Source organism: Chanodichthys erythropterus, chromosome 13 (assembly GCF_024489055.1).
Source record: "Chanodichthys erythropterus isolate Z2021 chromosome 13, ASM2448905v1, whole genome shotgun sequence".
Classification (NCBI taxonomy): domain Eukaryota; kingdom Metazoa; phylum Chordata; class Actinopteri; order Cypriniformes; family Xenocyprididae; genus Chanodichthys; species Chanodichthys erythropterus.
The window spans coordinates 12,734,340-12,748,118 of record NC_090233.1 but is presented as its reverse complement, the minus strand read 5'-3'; the positions used below and the strand labels follow the sequence as shown (position 1 = coordinate 12,748,118).

The 13,779-nt window shown below is 37.2% G+C and overlaps 1 protein-coding gene across 1 annotated transcript; it reads left to right on the top strand.

Annotated features, from left to right (window-relative positions):
- The first annotated feature begins 6,521 nt into the window (after positions 1–6,521).
- kiss1rb (KISS1 receptor b) lies at positions 6,522–11,675 on the top strand. Its single transcript, XM_067406376.1, has 5 exons — positions 6,522–6,786; positions 6,874–6,998; positions 7,385–7,520; positions 9,842–10,080; positions 11,325–11,675. Exons 1-5 carry the CDS (start codon positions 6,522–6,524, stop codon positions 11,673–11,675), a joined length of 1,116 nt encoding a protein of 371 aa, XP_067262477.1.
- The last annotated feature ends 2,104 nt before the right edge of the window (positions 11,676–13,779 follow it).

Below are 13,779 nucleotides of genomic sequence, written 5' to 3'. Positions count from 1 at the left end.
AGCGTTCATTCGCTCAGACCCCAGTAATGAGCTCTTGTAACAAAATAGGCCTATCCAACTATTGTGAAAACACTAATTAATAGATCGGTAACAAGATCAACATGTTTAATACAGTTAAATTGTCAAGCACATATAATATCATATTTTTTAGACCATTTAGGGTGCGATTTGTGAAATAAATTAAGAGAAATATTTTTTTAAAATAGGTTTTTGATACAAAACCACAGTGGAGCTATAAATTGGCAGCTGTTACAACATTTCTAAATCATCATGGGGATTTAACATGAGATAATTTGACATGGTATTAGAAAGCTTAAGATATTTGCACCATCTACAATGCAGTTTTAAAAGTAACTATCTTAATTTACTGATAGAAATGGCTGCAAAATCACTATATGCTAATAACGACTGACTGACAAGACATCTTTTCATAAGTTTTTTTCGAGTTTGGATTCCCATTTATATTGTGATCACAGTGCATACACAATAAAGGGTACTTTTTAGTCAAAGTTTGCGCACATTTGCAGAAAAAATAGTTTTACCTCAGATTGTTACATTCGATGAGAATCCACTGTGAAAATGGACAAAATTCATCCTCAGAGTTTCATACATTACTGAGGTCAAAAAATGTAGTTTGTTAGGGGGTATGGGGGAATGCTAAACTTTGACAAAAAGTATTTTTTATTGCATAATTGTGCATTTCATAACGTTTTAGATAGGAATCCAACAAATTGGATAACAAGCTTATGAAAAGATGTCCATGCCAACAAATAGCATCCATGCACAGTTTTGAGGCAGCCATCTACTGGTAAAAGTGATTTTGGTAATTTCATGACTTAATTTACAAAAGATGGGCAAAAATCTTACACTAAACGGTCATTGTTCGTAGTTTATTTTGCGCATGTTATCCCCATGAATGAAAGTTAGAAATGTGGCGCATTTGCGCATGCAATTCTTGAGTGGGAATTTTACATATAACGGCTGATTGTAACAGTCATTAATTTATTTATTTATCTTACTAAATTTAAAAGATACGAGAAATCCTCCAAAAATCTCATCTGACCGCAGTTCACTGTTGTTCAACTGAAGCTCCCTCGTCATTTGTTTTTTAAAAAAGTCTACCTTTTCCGCTAACAAAATTACTTAGTCTTGCTCCTGGCGTCTGAGGCGAAGTCGGAATGCGCGTCTGGGAGGTGTGACCCGTTTGTTGTGGTGGTACACTAACAGTTTTATATAAACAAGATATCACTCCGTTTTTTTTTCTTTGTAGATCTAGAAAGTGTTTTTAACAACGGTACAATAGTTTCATGTCATTTGGTATTTTTTTTTATTTGAGCAAACGTCTGTTGGGGTCTGTGCAGTAGCCCCAAAGACCCGGGTTAATAATTACATGCCAAAGTCATGACCAATACGATTTACCTTTCCAATTCCACCGATCTATTTGCAGACCTTGTTTAGGGTTCATTCGCTCGGACCAGTAATGAGCTCTTGTAGCGGATAAATCCCCCTATTGTGAAAATCACTAATTAATAGATCGGTAACAAATCAACAGTTTAATACATTTTGTTCAAGCACATATAATACATAAGACCAGCTAGGGTGCGCAATTTGTGAACATAAAACAGGACAGGGGGAGTTTTGATGTTTATTAATAAAAACCACAGTGGAGCTCACGTGTCACTATTTTTGGCAACTGGTGAAGCATTTTTACAGAATAATCAACTCATCTGACACAAATACAGTATTAGAAAGCTTAAATATTTGCACCACTACAATGACACTAGATCAACAATTTCTGATAGAAATGCAAAATACAATAGAATAACGAGACACAAACAATATTCAATCGAGTTTGGTCCCATCAGGATCACAGTGCATACACATACAAACTTTTAGTCCAACACAGTGCGCACATTTGACGAGAAATACACGTTTCCCCTCAAGATTTGCGCCATTCGATAGAATATAAGACAGTGGCCAGTGACGCAGAGCTTCATAATTACTGATGGTCAAAAAATGTAGTTTGTTAGGGGTATGGGGGAATGCTCCCCGAGAAAATCTAACTCTCCCGTGCTTATACACATTTTTATGACGTTTTAAGGCCAATATGATAACTGTATCCATGCCAACAAATACCATCCATTTGTCACAGTTTTGAGGCAGCTTTAATTGCATGTAAAGAATTTCATGACTTAATTTAGACATAGAAATAAGAAATAGTAAAAGTTTATAGTAAAAAGAATAATAAAGTAATTCACCACAGTGGCAATTCTTGAGTGCGTGCCACGAGCACAAGTATAATCAGGTGGATTGAACAGTCATGATTTCATATTTCTCTGAGTTATTACCGACAATATGCCTGTACAACATCTCATCTGACCGCAGTTCACTGTTGTTCAACTGAAGCTCCTCGTAAAACAACCTGTAGTCTACCTTTTCCGCGCTCGTTACTTGCTCCTGGGAGATCTAGAAGTCGGAATGCGCGTCTGGGAGGTGTCCCGTTTGTTGTGGTGGTAAAGAGACAGTTTTGATGTCATATAGCGTTTTACTTGGCGATGTTTTTTAAAAATATGTTTGTATTTTTGGCGGTAAATAGTTTATGTGCTCTGTTGGACATGGTTTGTGGAAAAGCATAAAAGAGTAAAACAACATGATAGTCAGCACAGTGGTACTTGGAGACATGTATAACAAGAATCAGGTGGAAATTTGCAGTAAACAATTTGATTTTTTACGAACCCCACTTTCAAATGAATAACATAAAAAGGACACGCGAGTCAAAAAATTTAAATGTTTATTAATACCACCTACTCACGCAAGGCCTCATGAATAATCAACTCACGCAATACAATTTTAAGCATAGATGGCGTGACCGCATCAACAAGGTCGCGGGCGTGGCAGGAAAATAAAACACAATGACAGGCGCGTATATCTGACATGGCAGGTCGCGGGGCAGGCGCGTTTATCCGTGGCAGGTCGAATGACAGGCGCGTATGTCCGTGGCAGGTCGCGGGGCAGGCGCGTATAGCCGTGTGCAGGTCGAATGACAGGCGCGTATATCCGTGGCAGGTCGAATGACAGGCGCGTATATCCGTGGCAGGTCGAATGACAGGCGCGTATGGCCGTGGCAGGTCGAGTGACAGGCGCGTTTATCCGTGGCAGGTCGAGTGACAGGCGCGTTTATCCGTGGCAGGTCGAGTGACAGGCGCGTAAATCTGTGGCAGGTAAACGCGGGGCAGGCGCGTATAGCCGTGGCAGGCGCGTCGAGTGGCAGCGGTGGCAGGTCGTGACAGGCGCGTATAGCCGTGGCAGGTGGCAGCGAGTCGAATGACAGGCGCGAGGTCCGTGCAGGTCGTAAATCTGTGGCAGCGCGTGGCGTATAGCGTATATCGTGGCAGGTCGAGTGGCAGCGGTGGCAGGTCGAGTGACAGGCGCGTATAGCGCAGGTATAGCGGTGACAGGTCGAGTGGCAGCTGCCACTAGCGGTGACAGGTCGAGTGGCAGCTGAGTGACAGGTCGAGTGACAGGTCTCAGTGGCAGCTGCCCCTGCCACGCAAAGATTTTACTCCCTCTCCAAATGTGTCTAATATGATAAACAGAGCAGCGTTACCTCATACTCATGACCGGAAAAGCGGAAGCGGCGCCGGCGACTGTGTCATAATAAAAGTCCCGCTGCCCGTGAGGCGTGTGTTGATCAATCGCTCCAGCTCCTCGTTCAGCTCCACAACACTCGCTCCTGCTCTGCTTCACACTACAGTAACGTTAATAATCACATCCATGAGTATGATTTCTTCCTGAGTCCTATCCTGATTGTTTCAACCGGCTGTAATGTGAACACCACATGTCCCAAGATTCCGTGCTCAAACTTGCCGTCATCAAGCTACGCCTTTGTTTTGAATAGGCCTCTAGCGGACAGAAATCTTACATATTGTACCTTTAATATTGTGTTGTTACAATACTTGGATGATACATGACTGTTTTTGTTTTTCTGTCTTGAAAAGTGTAGACAGAGAAAGGTGGGCACAAGTACATGTGTCTGTATGAATTTAAACCATACAAACAATTGACAATTCTTTTTTTTTTATGGAATATTCCAGTATTTATTCTAAATGATTTATCATTGCACATCGTTTTAAATTCGAGTTCCTTGTAATCTTGACATAGTTAAAACTGTTGACGTGACTGCAGTGGTTCAACCTTAATGTTATGAAGGGACGGGAATACTTTTTTTGCACAAAAACAAAACAAAAATAATGACTTTATTCAACAATATCTTCACTTTTGTGTCATTTTCATACATTGTTTCAGGTTCTACGTCAGAATGCCAACTCATTATTGGCCGGCTCTTGCGTCACGTGATCAGAGGCGGCCAATACTGACCCGGCATTCGGGCGTAACCATAGAAGCCCTCATTGTGCTTACTGCAGCAATTACGTAAGGATAATGACAGGGAAGAGAAGAGATAGTTGAATAAAGTTTTTTGTTTTGTTTTTGCGCATAGAAAATATTCTCGTCTCTTCATAACATTAAGGTTGAACCACTGCAGTCACGTCCACTGTTTTAACAATGTCTTTAGTACCTTTCTGGACCTTGAAAGTGTTGATTATATTGCTGTCTATGGATGAGTCATATACCTATTCGGATTTCAAAAATATCTTAATGACAGAATTTTCATTTTTGAAAAGGCCATGAAGGCCAGTATCACTGATACTAATACTGGTACTGATGTCTCTATGATTTTATTTTAACATTAATTATAGCCTTTCAACATTACAGTATAACTAAAAGCTATCAATTTCAACATTTATCAGGCTTTATTGCCCTCATTTTTCTGTTAACCAAGAACATTATTATTCACTAGACTATTATCCACTCTAACTGAAAGTGGCAATATCGAATTACTTTCAAATCACAATTGATAACATTACAGTCAATTTTAACTTTTGAGGTTTAAATTAATCTCAGAAGCTCGTTTTGAAGTTTGACACCCACTGGCATTTTGCTCCTCCCCTGTGCGGTGCTTGAGCAGCTATAAATGCATGGGTGAGACCTTCACTGAAGCAGAGGAATGGGCAGCTTGAAAGATTTAGCTTCACAGAGGACTGAAGAATGTTTTACAAAGAATGTTTTCTTTCTAATAAGAGCAAAGGTTTTTAAAAGAGGTAAGCTAATATTGCATCTTATTGCATTCAATTTTTTCATATTTTGGGAAATACTGTAAAAAGAGCACAATGTTTTAAGAAATTGTAGACTTTTCTGTATGATGCATTTAGATCTATTTAGTAATTTGACTGTTTAATGTGCAAAAATGACACAAATAAGTACTACGTGTATAATATAGGATTAGGGTATCGTTTAGGGGTATCACTGTATTTTAAAGTGTCCTTGTTTAGTTGCATGTAATTACTGTAGTAATAACAGTAAATTATGCATAATTACAAGCAACTAATCCTATCCCTACATGTTGTTAATATTAATCAGTATGTGTACTTAACTATAGCTATACACTTTAATAAGGACACCTTAGCATAAAATGAAACCGGTTAGGGTTAGTTGTTTGTAATTATGCACAATTTACTGTTATTCCTATAAGTGCATGTGATGTCACATTAAAATACTACCAAAATCACTTCTTAATAAATGTCTTTTTTAAATTGTTATCCAATAAATATTTCTAAAAATCCTTAATATGAAGATATTAAGATATAATGTTTTTATATAATGTAATTTTAATACAAGTATATTATTTCTTACTATACTGGCAGATATTTTGTCACTTGTTTTAAGTATAAACCAGTTAAAAACAAGTGAAAAAACCTTCTCTCTTTTTTGCTGTGTTTTATCTTTGTTAACTTGTAAATAATAGTATACAATATTTTTTGATTACACTCCATTATGATGATATGGGGGTGTAGAAAGATTGTAAAAGGTGTTATCATTTCAGTGCATGCGATTGAAATGTACATTAGTATTATATGAACACCAAGTTAGGTAAACTTAATACTTTAAGTAGAGTCTCTGAGCACCAAGTTAATTGAACTTAAGTCAGAAGACGCAATCATCTGGATCAACATGCACATTCCCAAATTTCTATATATCCTAATTATTGTTAATATGTAATTAATTTTTCCAGGAGCTCATTGCTTCTACCTTCAGTTAAACTACTAACAGTGATTGTAAATTAATTGCCTAAATTATTACATTATTTGCTAACTGCATTCTTTAAATTGTAATGTTGACATGCATTCTCTGGAAAGCTGCTTTGAAACGATATGTATTGTGAAAAGCGCTATACAAATAAATGTGAATTGAATTGAATCGAAGTAGTCTACGTGTTATCATTTCAATGCATGCCATTTCATGCAATGCAACTGAACTAAAAACCATGTTAGAACAAAAACCTGTGAGATAACCTCTGTAATTGTAATACTTTTTACATTATATGCAAATAGCATAATGAAGATGAACATAATTATTCAGAAAATGAACCGGGATATGTTTTTGTGTTTCAGGTTATTACTAGCATGGTGACACATCTATATCTAATGGCAGAAAGTAACAGTACCGGTGAGGTTGCAGAACTCATCTTGTGCAATAATGAAGCAAAGATTTATGACTGCAATCAATCCGATCCCATGAGATCTCAAAGCCCTATGCCGCTGACGGACGCCTGGCTGGTCCCAGTGTTTTTCACCCTAATCATGTTAGTAGGTTTGGTGGGTAACTTATTGGTCATCTATGTTGTCGTCAAAAACCAGCAGATGAAAACGGTTACAAACCTCTACATAGGTATAAAAGATTTGTTTCTCAGAACATCATGTACATTATATCATATTACTTGACATGTTTTAGTGAACAATCTTTGTTTCTTTTCAGTCAATCTTGCCACCACAGACATACTTTTCCTGGTTTGTTGTGTTCCTTTCACTGCCACTTTATATACTCTTCCTAGCTGGATATTTGGGGACTTCATGTGTCGGCTGGTCAATTATCTGCAACAGGTGAGGGCATTTTTACTCTGTATAATTTTTCTATGTAAGAGAAAGGAAACTGTGTTTTCTAAAATTGGTCATGTAATCCAACCTTAAGTCAAAATGGAACTTAGTTTTTAAAAAGGTAATTATAACTGAATGGGATGAATGGCTACAAATGTGTCTAAAGGTTCCAAAAAAGGGAAAAGAGGAAATCAAAAGAATCTTTTTCAATTATAAAGAATGTTTATTAGAATGGAAATGTTCTATGGATGTTAAAGGTTCTTCATGGAACCACAGATGCCAACAAAGAACCTTTATTTTTAAGAGTGATTCTATACCTATACAGTATGCTGAATATGGAATATGGTTGTGTAGTTTTGTCTTTTAAGCAGTGTCTTTGAATGAACTCACAGGTAACTGCACAGGCAACCTGCATCACTCTGTCTGCAATGAGTGTCGATCGATTTTATGTGACCGTCTACCCACTCCAATCTCTCCATCATCGAACACCACAGATGGCTCTGACTGTATGCACCACTATTTGGATATGTATGAAAATCATTCCAATCAGTTTAAGTACAATCCCATTGTTACATGTCTGATCTGTGTTTCCCTCCTGCATTGTGTTTTGGGTTCAGTCCTGTGACCTTGTTTTCCTAGTGTCTAATTAGTAATTATGTTCACCTGTGTCTTGTTCATTGTCTTGTTAAGTTCCCTTTGTTTGCTCATGTATATAATATACCCTCTGTTCTCCCTCAGTCACGGTTGGTTCTTGTTCGTTTGATTGTAATGCGGTTTTCTCCTGGTTCCTGAGTATTTTGTTATTAAAGTCTGCCTTCTAGTATTATTACTCATCATGAGAGTTTCTTCACGCCACGTTACGTAACAGAAGAACTGACCTTACCTAAAAATGGATCTCACGTCACTGCCAATTACAAAATTACAATGGTCACAGTGATCCCAGATCGTATGATGGCAGCAGTAAATATGAACTTGGCTGGCCGTGACCTGACTGAGTACCTCTTGAAGATCCTGTTTGAGAGAGGCTTCAACGTCACCATCGGAGTGGTGAGAGAAATTCCCATTCCAATTAATACATACAGCATTGCTAATGCCAATGGTCACAATGCTTCCCGCGAGTGATGTTCCCTATGTGTGAAATCTCAGATCCAGAATCTCATCCCGTCATGGCCACCATTCCAGAGTCTTGTCACGTCATGGCCGCTGCATCTGAGCCCTCAGCCAAAATGGCTGTCATGCATATACCCCTAGGAGTACTAGTTGAGTATAAGAGGATGTCTTGGTACACAGAAATGGCTCCAGCCCCTGAGCCCGCTCCAGTGTCGGCTCCAGCCCGAGTCCTCTCCAGAAAGTTCTCCAGAAAGTCCTCCAGAAAGTTCTCCAGAAAGTCCTCCAGAGTCCTCTCCAGAAAGTCCTCCAGAGTCCTCTCCAGAAAGTCCTCCAGAGTCCTCTCCAGAAAGTCCTCCAGAGTCCTCCTGGCCTACAAACGCCTAGCTCCCTCCAAGAAAATAGAAAAAATCCTCCTGAACTGAAACATCGGATCTGCCTTGGCCTCCTGAACCAGTGTCACCCTGGTGGCTTCCTAAGCTGCCAGCACCACCCTGGATCCCTGTACCACGAGGACACGCCTTTTGGGGAGGGGGAGTAATGTCACATGTCTGATCTCTGTTTCCCTCCTGCATTGTGTTTTTGGTTCAGTCCTGTGACCTTAGGTATGTTCGACATCGGCTGCGGCTTGATGTAACCGATCGACGAGAGTAGCCGCGGGGAGGAGCTAAAAACGGAGACGTTAAGTCGGTTTTATTTTGATACACATGACACAATATAACATCACAACTACATGAAAAGAGCTTTAACTGTTATAAAAACACAGATTTTTTGAGCATTAGTGGAACTGAAGGCGTGAAAATAAACGCGAAACACACGTGATCGTTGTCATGCAGTGAATCCAGCCAATCATGAAACAGCTGTGTCGTCATCAGAGCTTGTGCAGCTCCTCTTTAGAAACTGCACTGGCTGCCTCAGGTGGCTGATCTCGAATCGCTCGCATGGTACTTTGATGCCACACGTCACAGTCACATGGCGTCGGCGCTGTCTCAAGATTTGTCTCAACAAAATTTCTTACCGGCATGCACTGCTTCAATTCAGCCGCCGATCGGTCTGTATGGCGCTGCATCAAGTCGAACAAGCCTCTTGTTTTCCTCGTGTGTCTAATAATAACTATGTTCACCTGTGTCTTGTTCATTATCTTGTTAAGTTCCCTTTGTTTGCGCGTGTGTGTATATATACCCTGTGTTCTCTTTCAGTCTCGGTCGGTTCTTGTTCGTTTGATTGTAATGTGGTTTTCTCCTGTGTTTCTCCTGGTTCCTAAGTATTTTGTTGTTAAAGTCTGCCTTCTAGTATTATTCCTCGTTGTGAGTTTCTACACACCACGTTATGTAAAACCCATTTTAATGTCTTTTGAAATTTCTTTTGACAGTTCTTCATCTTATTGTAGTTGTACACTCTGAAAAATAAAGGTTCCAAATGGAGGTTTTCCCATTTTTTGGTTCCCAAAAAAACTCAGTGATAATTTCTTGAAAGAACCATTTTTTTTTCTTGGTGTGAAGAGCATTTTTATAATCTAAAGAACCTTTTTCCACTTTAAAGAACCGGAACGGAGTGTTAAAGGTTCTTCATGGAACCATCAGTTTCAATAAAGAACCTTTATTTTTAAGAATCTAAAGTGAGTACCAGGAAAATTACATTATTGTAATTTCTTGTAGTTCATGATTACTTTTTGCACCCATTTGGGTTATTTTGGGTTTATTGGTCGTGGTAAAAGATTATATTCATATCTTTTAATGCAGGTTCTCTGCTGCTTTCAGTGCCGATAGCATTGTATCAGCATACAGAGTCTTCGTTCTGGTTTGGTCTACAGACGTACTGCACTGAGGCCTTTCCCTCTCTCATTCATAAGAGGGCATACATTCTTTACTCCTTCTTGGCTGTTTACCTGCTGCCTCTGATCACCATCTGCATGTGTTATACATTCATGATAAAACGCATGGGTCAAGCCACGGTGGAGCCTGTTCATGGCTGTAACCAGGTACAGGTGTTATTACATTTCTGCGTTATGGAAGACATTGTCAACCTTTCAAATGTAAATACTTAATTTAATAAATATGCATCAGTGTTATTTATTATCATTATTAAACTATAATAGTTTTTGTATTAGATATTAAGTGAACATAAAGTACACAATATGAACACCAAGCTATGTGAACTTAGCAGTTTACAGCTTACATCTACTTAAGTAGAGTCTACATGAGCACCAAGTTAAGTGGACTTATCAATTTAAGAAGTTTCCATGAGCACCAACTGAACTTAAGTCTTTAAGTACGCCATATGTACACCAAGTTGACTGAACTTAGCGATTTAAGTAGTCTACATGAGACCCAAGCTAAGTGAACTTAATTCATTAAGTACATTATATGAACACCAAGTTAAGTGTACTTAAGTAGTCTACATGAGCGTCAAGTGAACTTAATTCTGTAAGTACACTATATGAACACCAAGTTAAGTAAACTTAGCAATTGAAATAGAGATTACATGAACACCAAGTTAGTTGAACTTAATTCTTTAAGAACACTATATGAACACCAAGTAAAGTGAACTTGGCAATTTAAGTACACTATATGAACACCAAGTTAAAAGAACTTAATTCTTTAATTACAGTCTACATGAGCACCAAGTTAAGTGGACTTATCAATTTAAGTAGTTTCCATGAGCACCAAGTGAACTTAAGTCTTTAAGTACGCCATATGTACACCAAGTTGACTGAACTTGGCGATTTAAGTAGTCTACATGAGACCCAAGTTAAGTGAACTTAATTCATTAAGTACATTATATGAACACCAAGTTAAGTGTACTTAAGTAGTCTACATTAGCACCAAGTGAACTTAATTCTGTAAGGACACTATATGAACACCAAGTTAAGTGTATTCACGTAAAGTCTACATGAGCGTTAAGTGAACTTAATTCTGTAAGTACACTATATGAACACCAAGTTAAGTAAACTTAGCAATTTAAGTACACTATATGAACACCAAGTTAACTTAGCAATTAAAGTATAGTCTACATGAGCACCAAGTGAACTTAATTCTTTAAGTACTCTATATGAGCACCAAGTTAAGTCAACTTAAATTTACAAGTTTTGAGAGACCCGATTGCTAAATTAGGAGTCATTTGAGTGCAGTCAACTTATTAGGGTTTTCCGTAAAGAAGAAATTGTTATATATTATCAACCGTAACGAACCCCTAATTAGTCTAAGAGTGTTCTTTGTTTTCCAGCTGCAGAGACCAGCAGAACGGATTGAAGCGTTGCGAACACGAGTCTCCAGAATGGTGATTGTGATGGTGCTGCTGTTTATAGTCTGCTGGGGTCCAATTCAGATCCTGATTCTCTTACAAGCGTTCTGTTCTGAAGATGTCAGTCACAGTTATACACTCTACAAACTAAAGATCTGGGCTCATTGCATGTCCTATTCCAATTCCTCCATAAATCCCGTGATCTATGCCTTCATGGGAGCCAACTTTAGAAAGGCCTTCAGAAGTGTGTTTCCTCTGATCTTCAAAAGGAATGCAAGAACAACCGAGCCTCTGCCCACCTATAACAGGGAGATGAACTTTCTTTCATCCTGACCTCAAAGGATTTTTTTTGGACAGGTTGTGCATAATTATATCTTTTAAAGATAAAATCAATTCACTTCATGGAGATGTCCTCTGACCAGTCTTATGGGACTGAAAGGTAAAAAAAGTAGCACTTGCAAAAAATAAAAATAAAATACAATAGACAGAAATACAAAAGATACTAACCATTCGGTGATTAGTTTATTAAATTCTTAAAACAATTCTTTCTGAATACACTATAAAACTATGGTACTGGGTGTATACACTTGTGAAAAAGAGCATACTTTTAAAAAGAGAACTTGTTACAGAAATAATATAACCTACTACTTAGAATATACTTATGTGTGAACTGAATGTAATGTTTTCAGACACTTAATTGCATGTTAATTGCAATTAAATTAAAATGTATATGTTAAATTTTATATTAAATGCTGTAATTTTTGCTGTGTGTTTTGTGTGTATTGAGAAGAAAGCACGCGGCACATATTAAAGGGTTAGTTCACCCAAAAATGAAATTATTGTTATTTATTACTGCACCCTCATGCCGTTCTACACCCGTAAGAGCTTCGTTAATCTTCAGAACACAAATTAAGATATTTTTGTTGAAATCCGATGGCTCCGTGAGGCCTGCATAGCCAGCAAAGACATTTCCTCTCTCAAGATCCATTAATGTACTAAAAACATATTTAAATCAGTTCATGTGAGTACAGTGGTTCAATATTAATATTATAAAGCGACGAGAATATTTTTGGTGCGCCAAAAAACAAAAACAAATAACGGCTTATTTAGTGATGGCCGATTTCAAAACACTGCTTCAGGAAGCTTCGGAGCATAATGAATCAGTTTATTGAATCAGCTGTGATTTCAGCAGTTTGGCGGTTTGACACGCGTTAAATTACATTATTTTCATTTTTGGGTGAACTAATCCTTTAACATATTCATCTAAACGTGAATATATACTGCACTTTCAGTCTCTTGTTCGTCATGTGTGCACGATGGGCGCTTTCGAAACAAACAAAACAAGCCCTGAAAATGGATAAAAAATAATACATACAGACACTTAATATTTAATGGTATTAGATGATTAGTTAATTGCATCTGATACATTATACTTTAAAGAAAACATTTGCAAAAAGCTGTTTTTATGTGTGTTATGTGAGTTTTTGTTGCATTTGCAGTGTTATGACCAGCAGGCGTCACCAGCGTGTTGTGTTTCGAACGCTGCGAAACAGTGAATCATGTTGTGAATCAATTGGTTCAATTGATTCGAAGCTTTGAAAAGCTTAATTTCTCCCAGCTTTAAAACTCAACAGCTTTAAAACTAATATTTATAATTTTTTATAATTAATTTATAACAATTATATTTATTATATAATATTTATAATTTTTTAAAATAATTTTTGTATTATTATTAAGACACCATTTTAAATAGTTTTCTTGTCTGTTCATTTGTTTTGACAGTTGCACCACCTGACATTTTTGGGATTTAACAAAAAAGAACAAAACAAAAAATAATATGTATTATCTAAATGTACTAAAAATGAATTAAACTAAATAGGTTTTATATGTCATGAATTTATCAAAAATTATTTTAAAAGAAAAATATGCACATCATGTCATTAACCCAAAATAATTTACTGTTTAATGGGATATATTCAGTTGTTTTTTCTAGTGATAAACTGTTTATGAACTGCTTAATTCATAAAATTTAATTTCAAATTAAAAATGAATTAAATAAAATCAAATCCATAAAATGATCCAATGATGGGAACCACTTAAAGATTCTATAAATGAAGCGCCTGATAGAATTCTTTGAGGTTCTAAATAGAATCTTAGATTGGAATAATTAAGCAGTAATTTTCCATTAAACTCGTCCATATTCTGACTCGATCATGCACTCCAAGAAAAGTCTGTAAGAAAAGCAAGGCCCAATATACAGTGTTATTTTTACATTTTCACAGGTGTTTATCCCACATTTTGAAGTATTGTGTTGTGCTTTAAGGTGGAAGGAATGTAAAGATGTTTTTAATGCTAAGGTAAAGGTATTTGGTTTGGTTTTCTTTCTGGTTACAAATCATTTCTAGTGTGTTCGAGCTCAATATAGACAGATAAATAG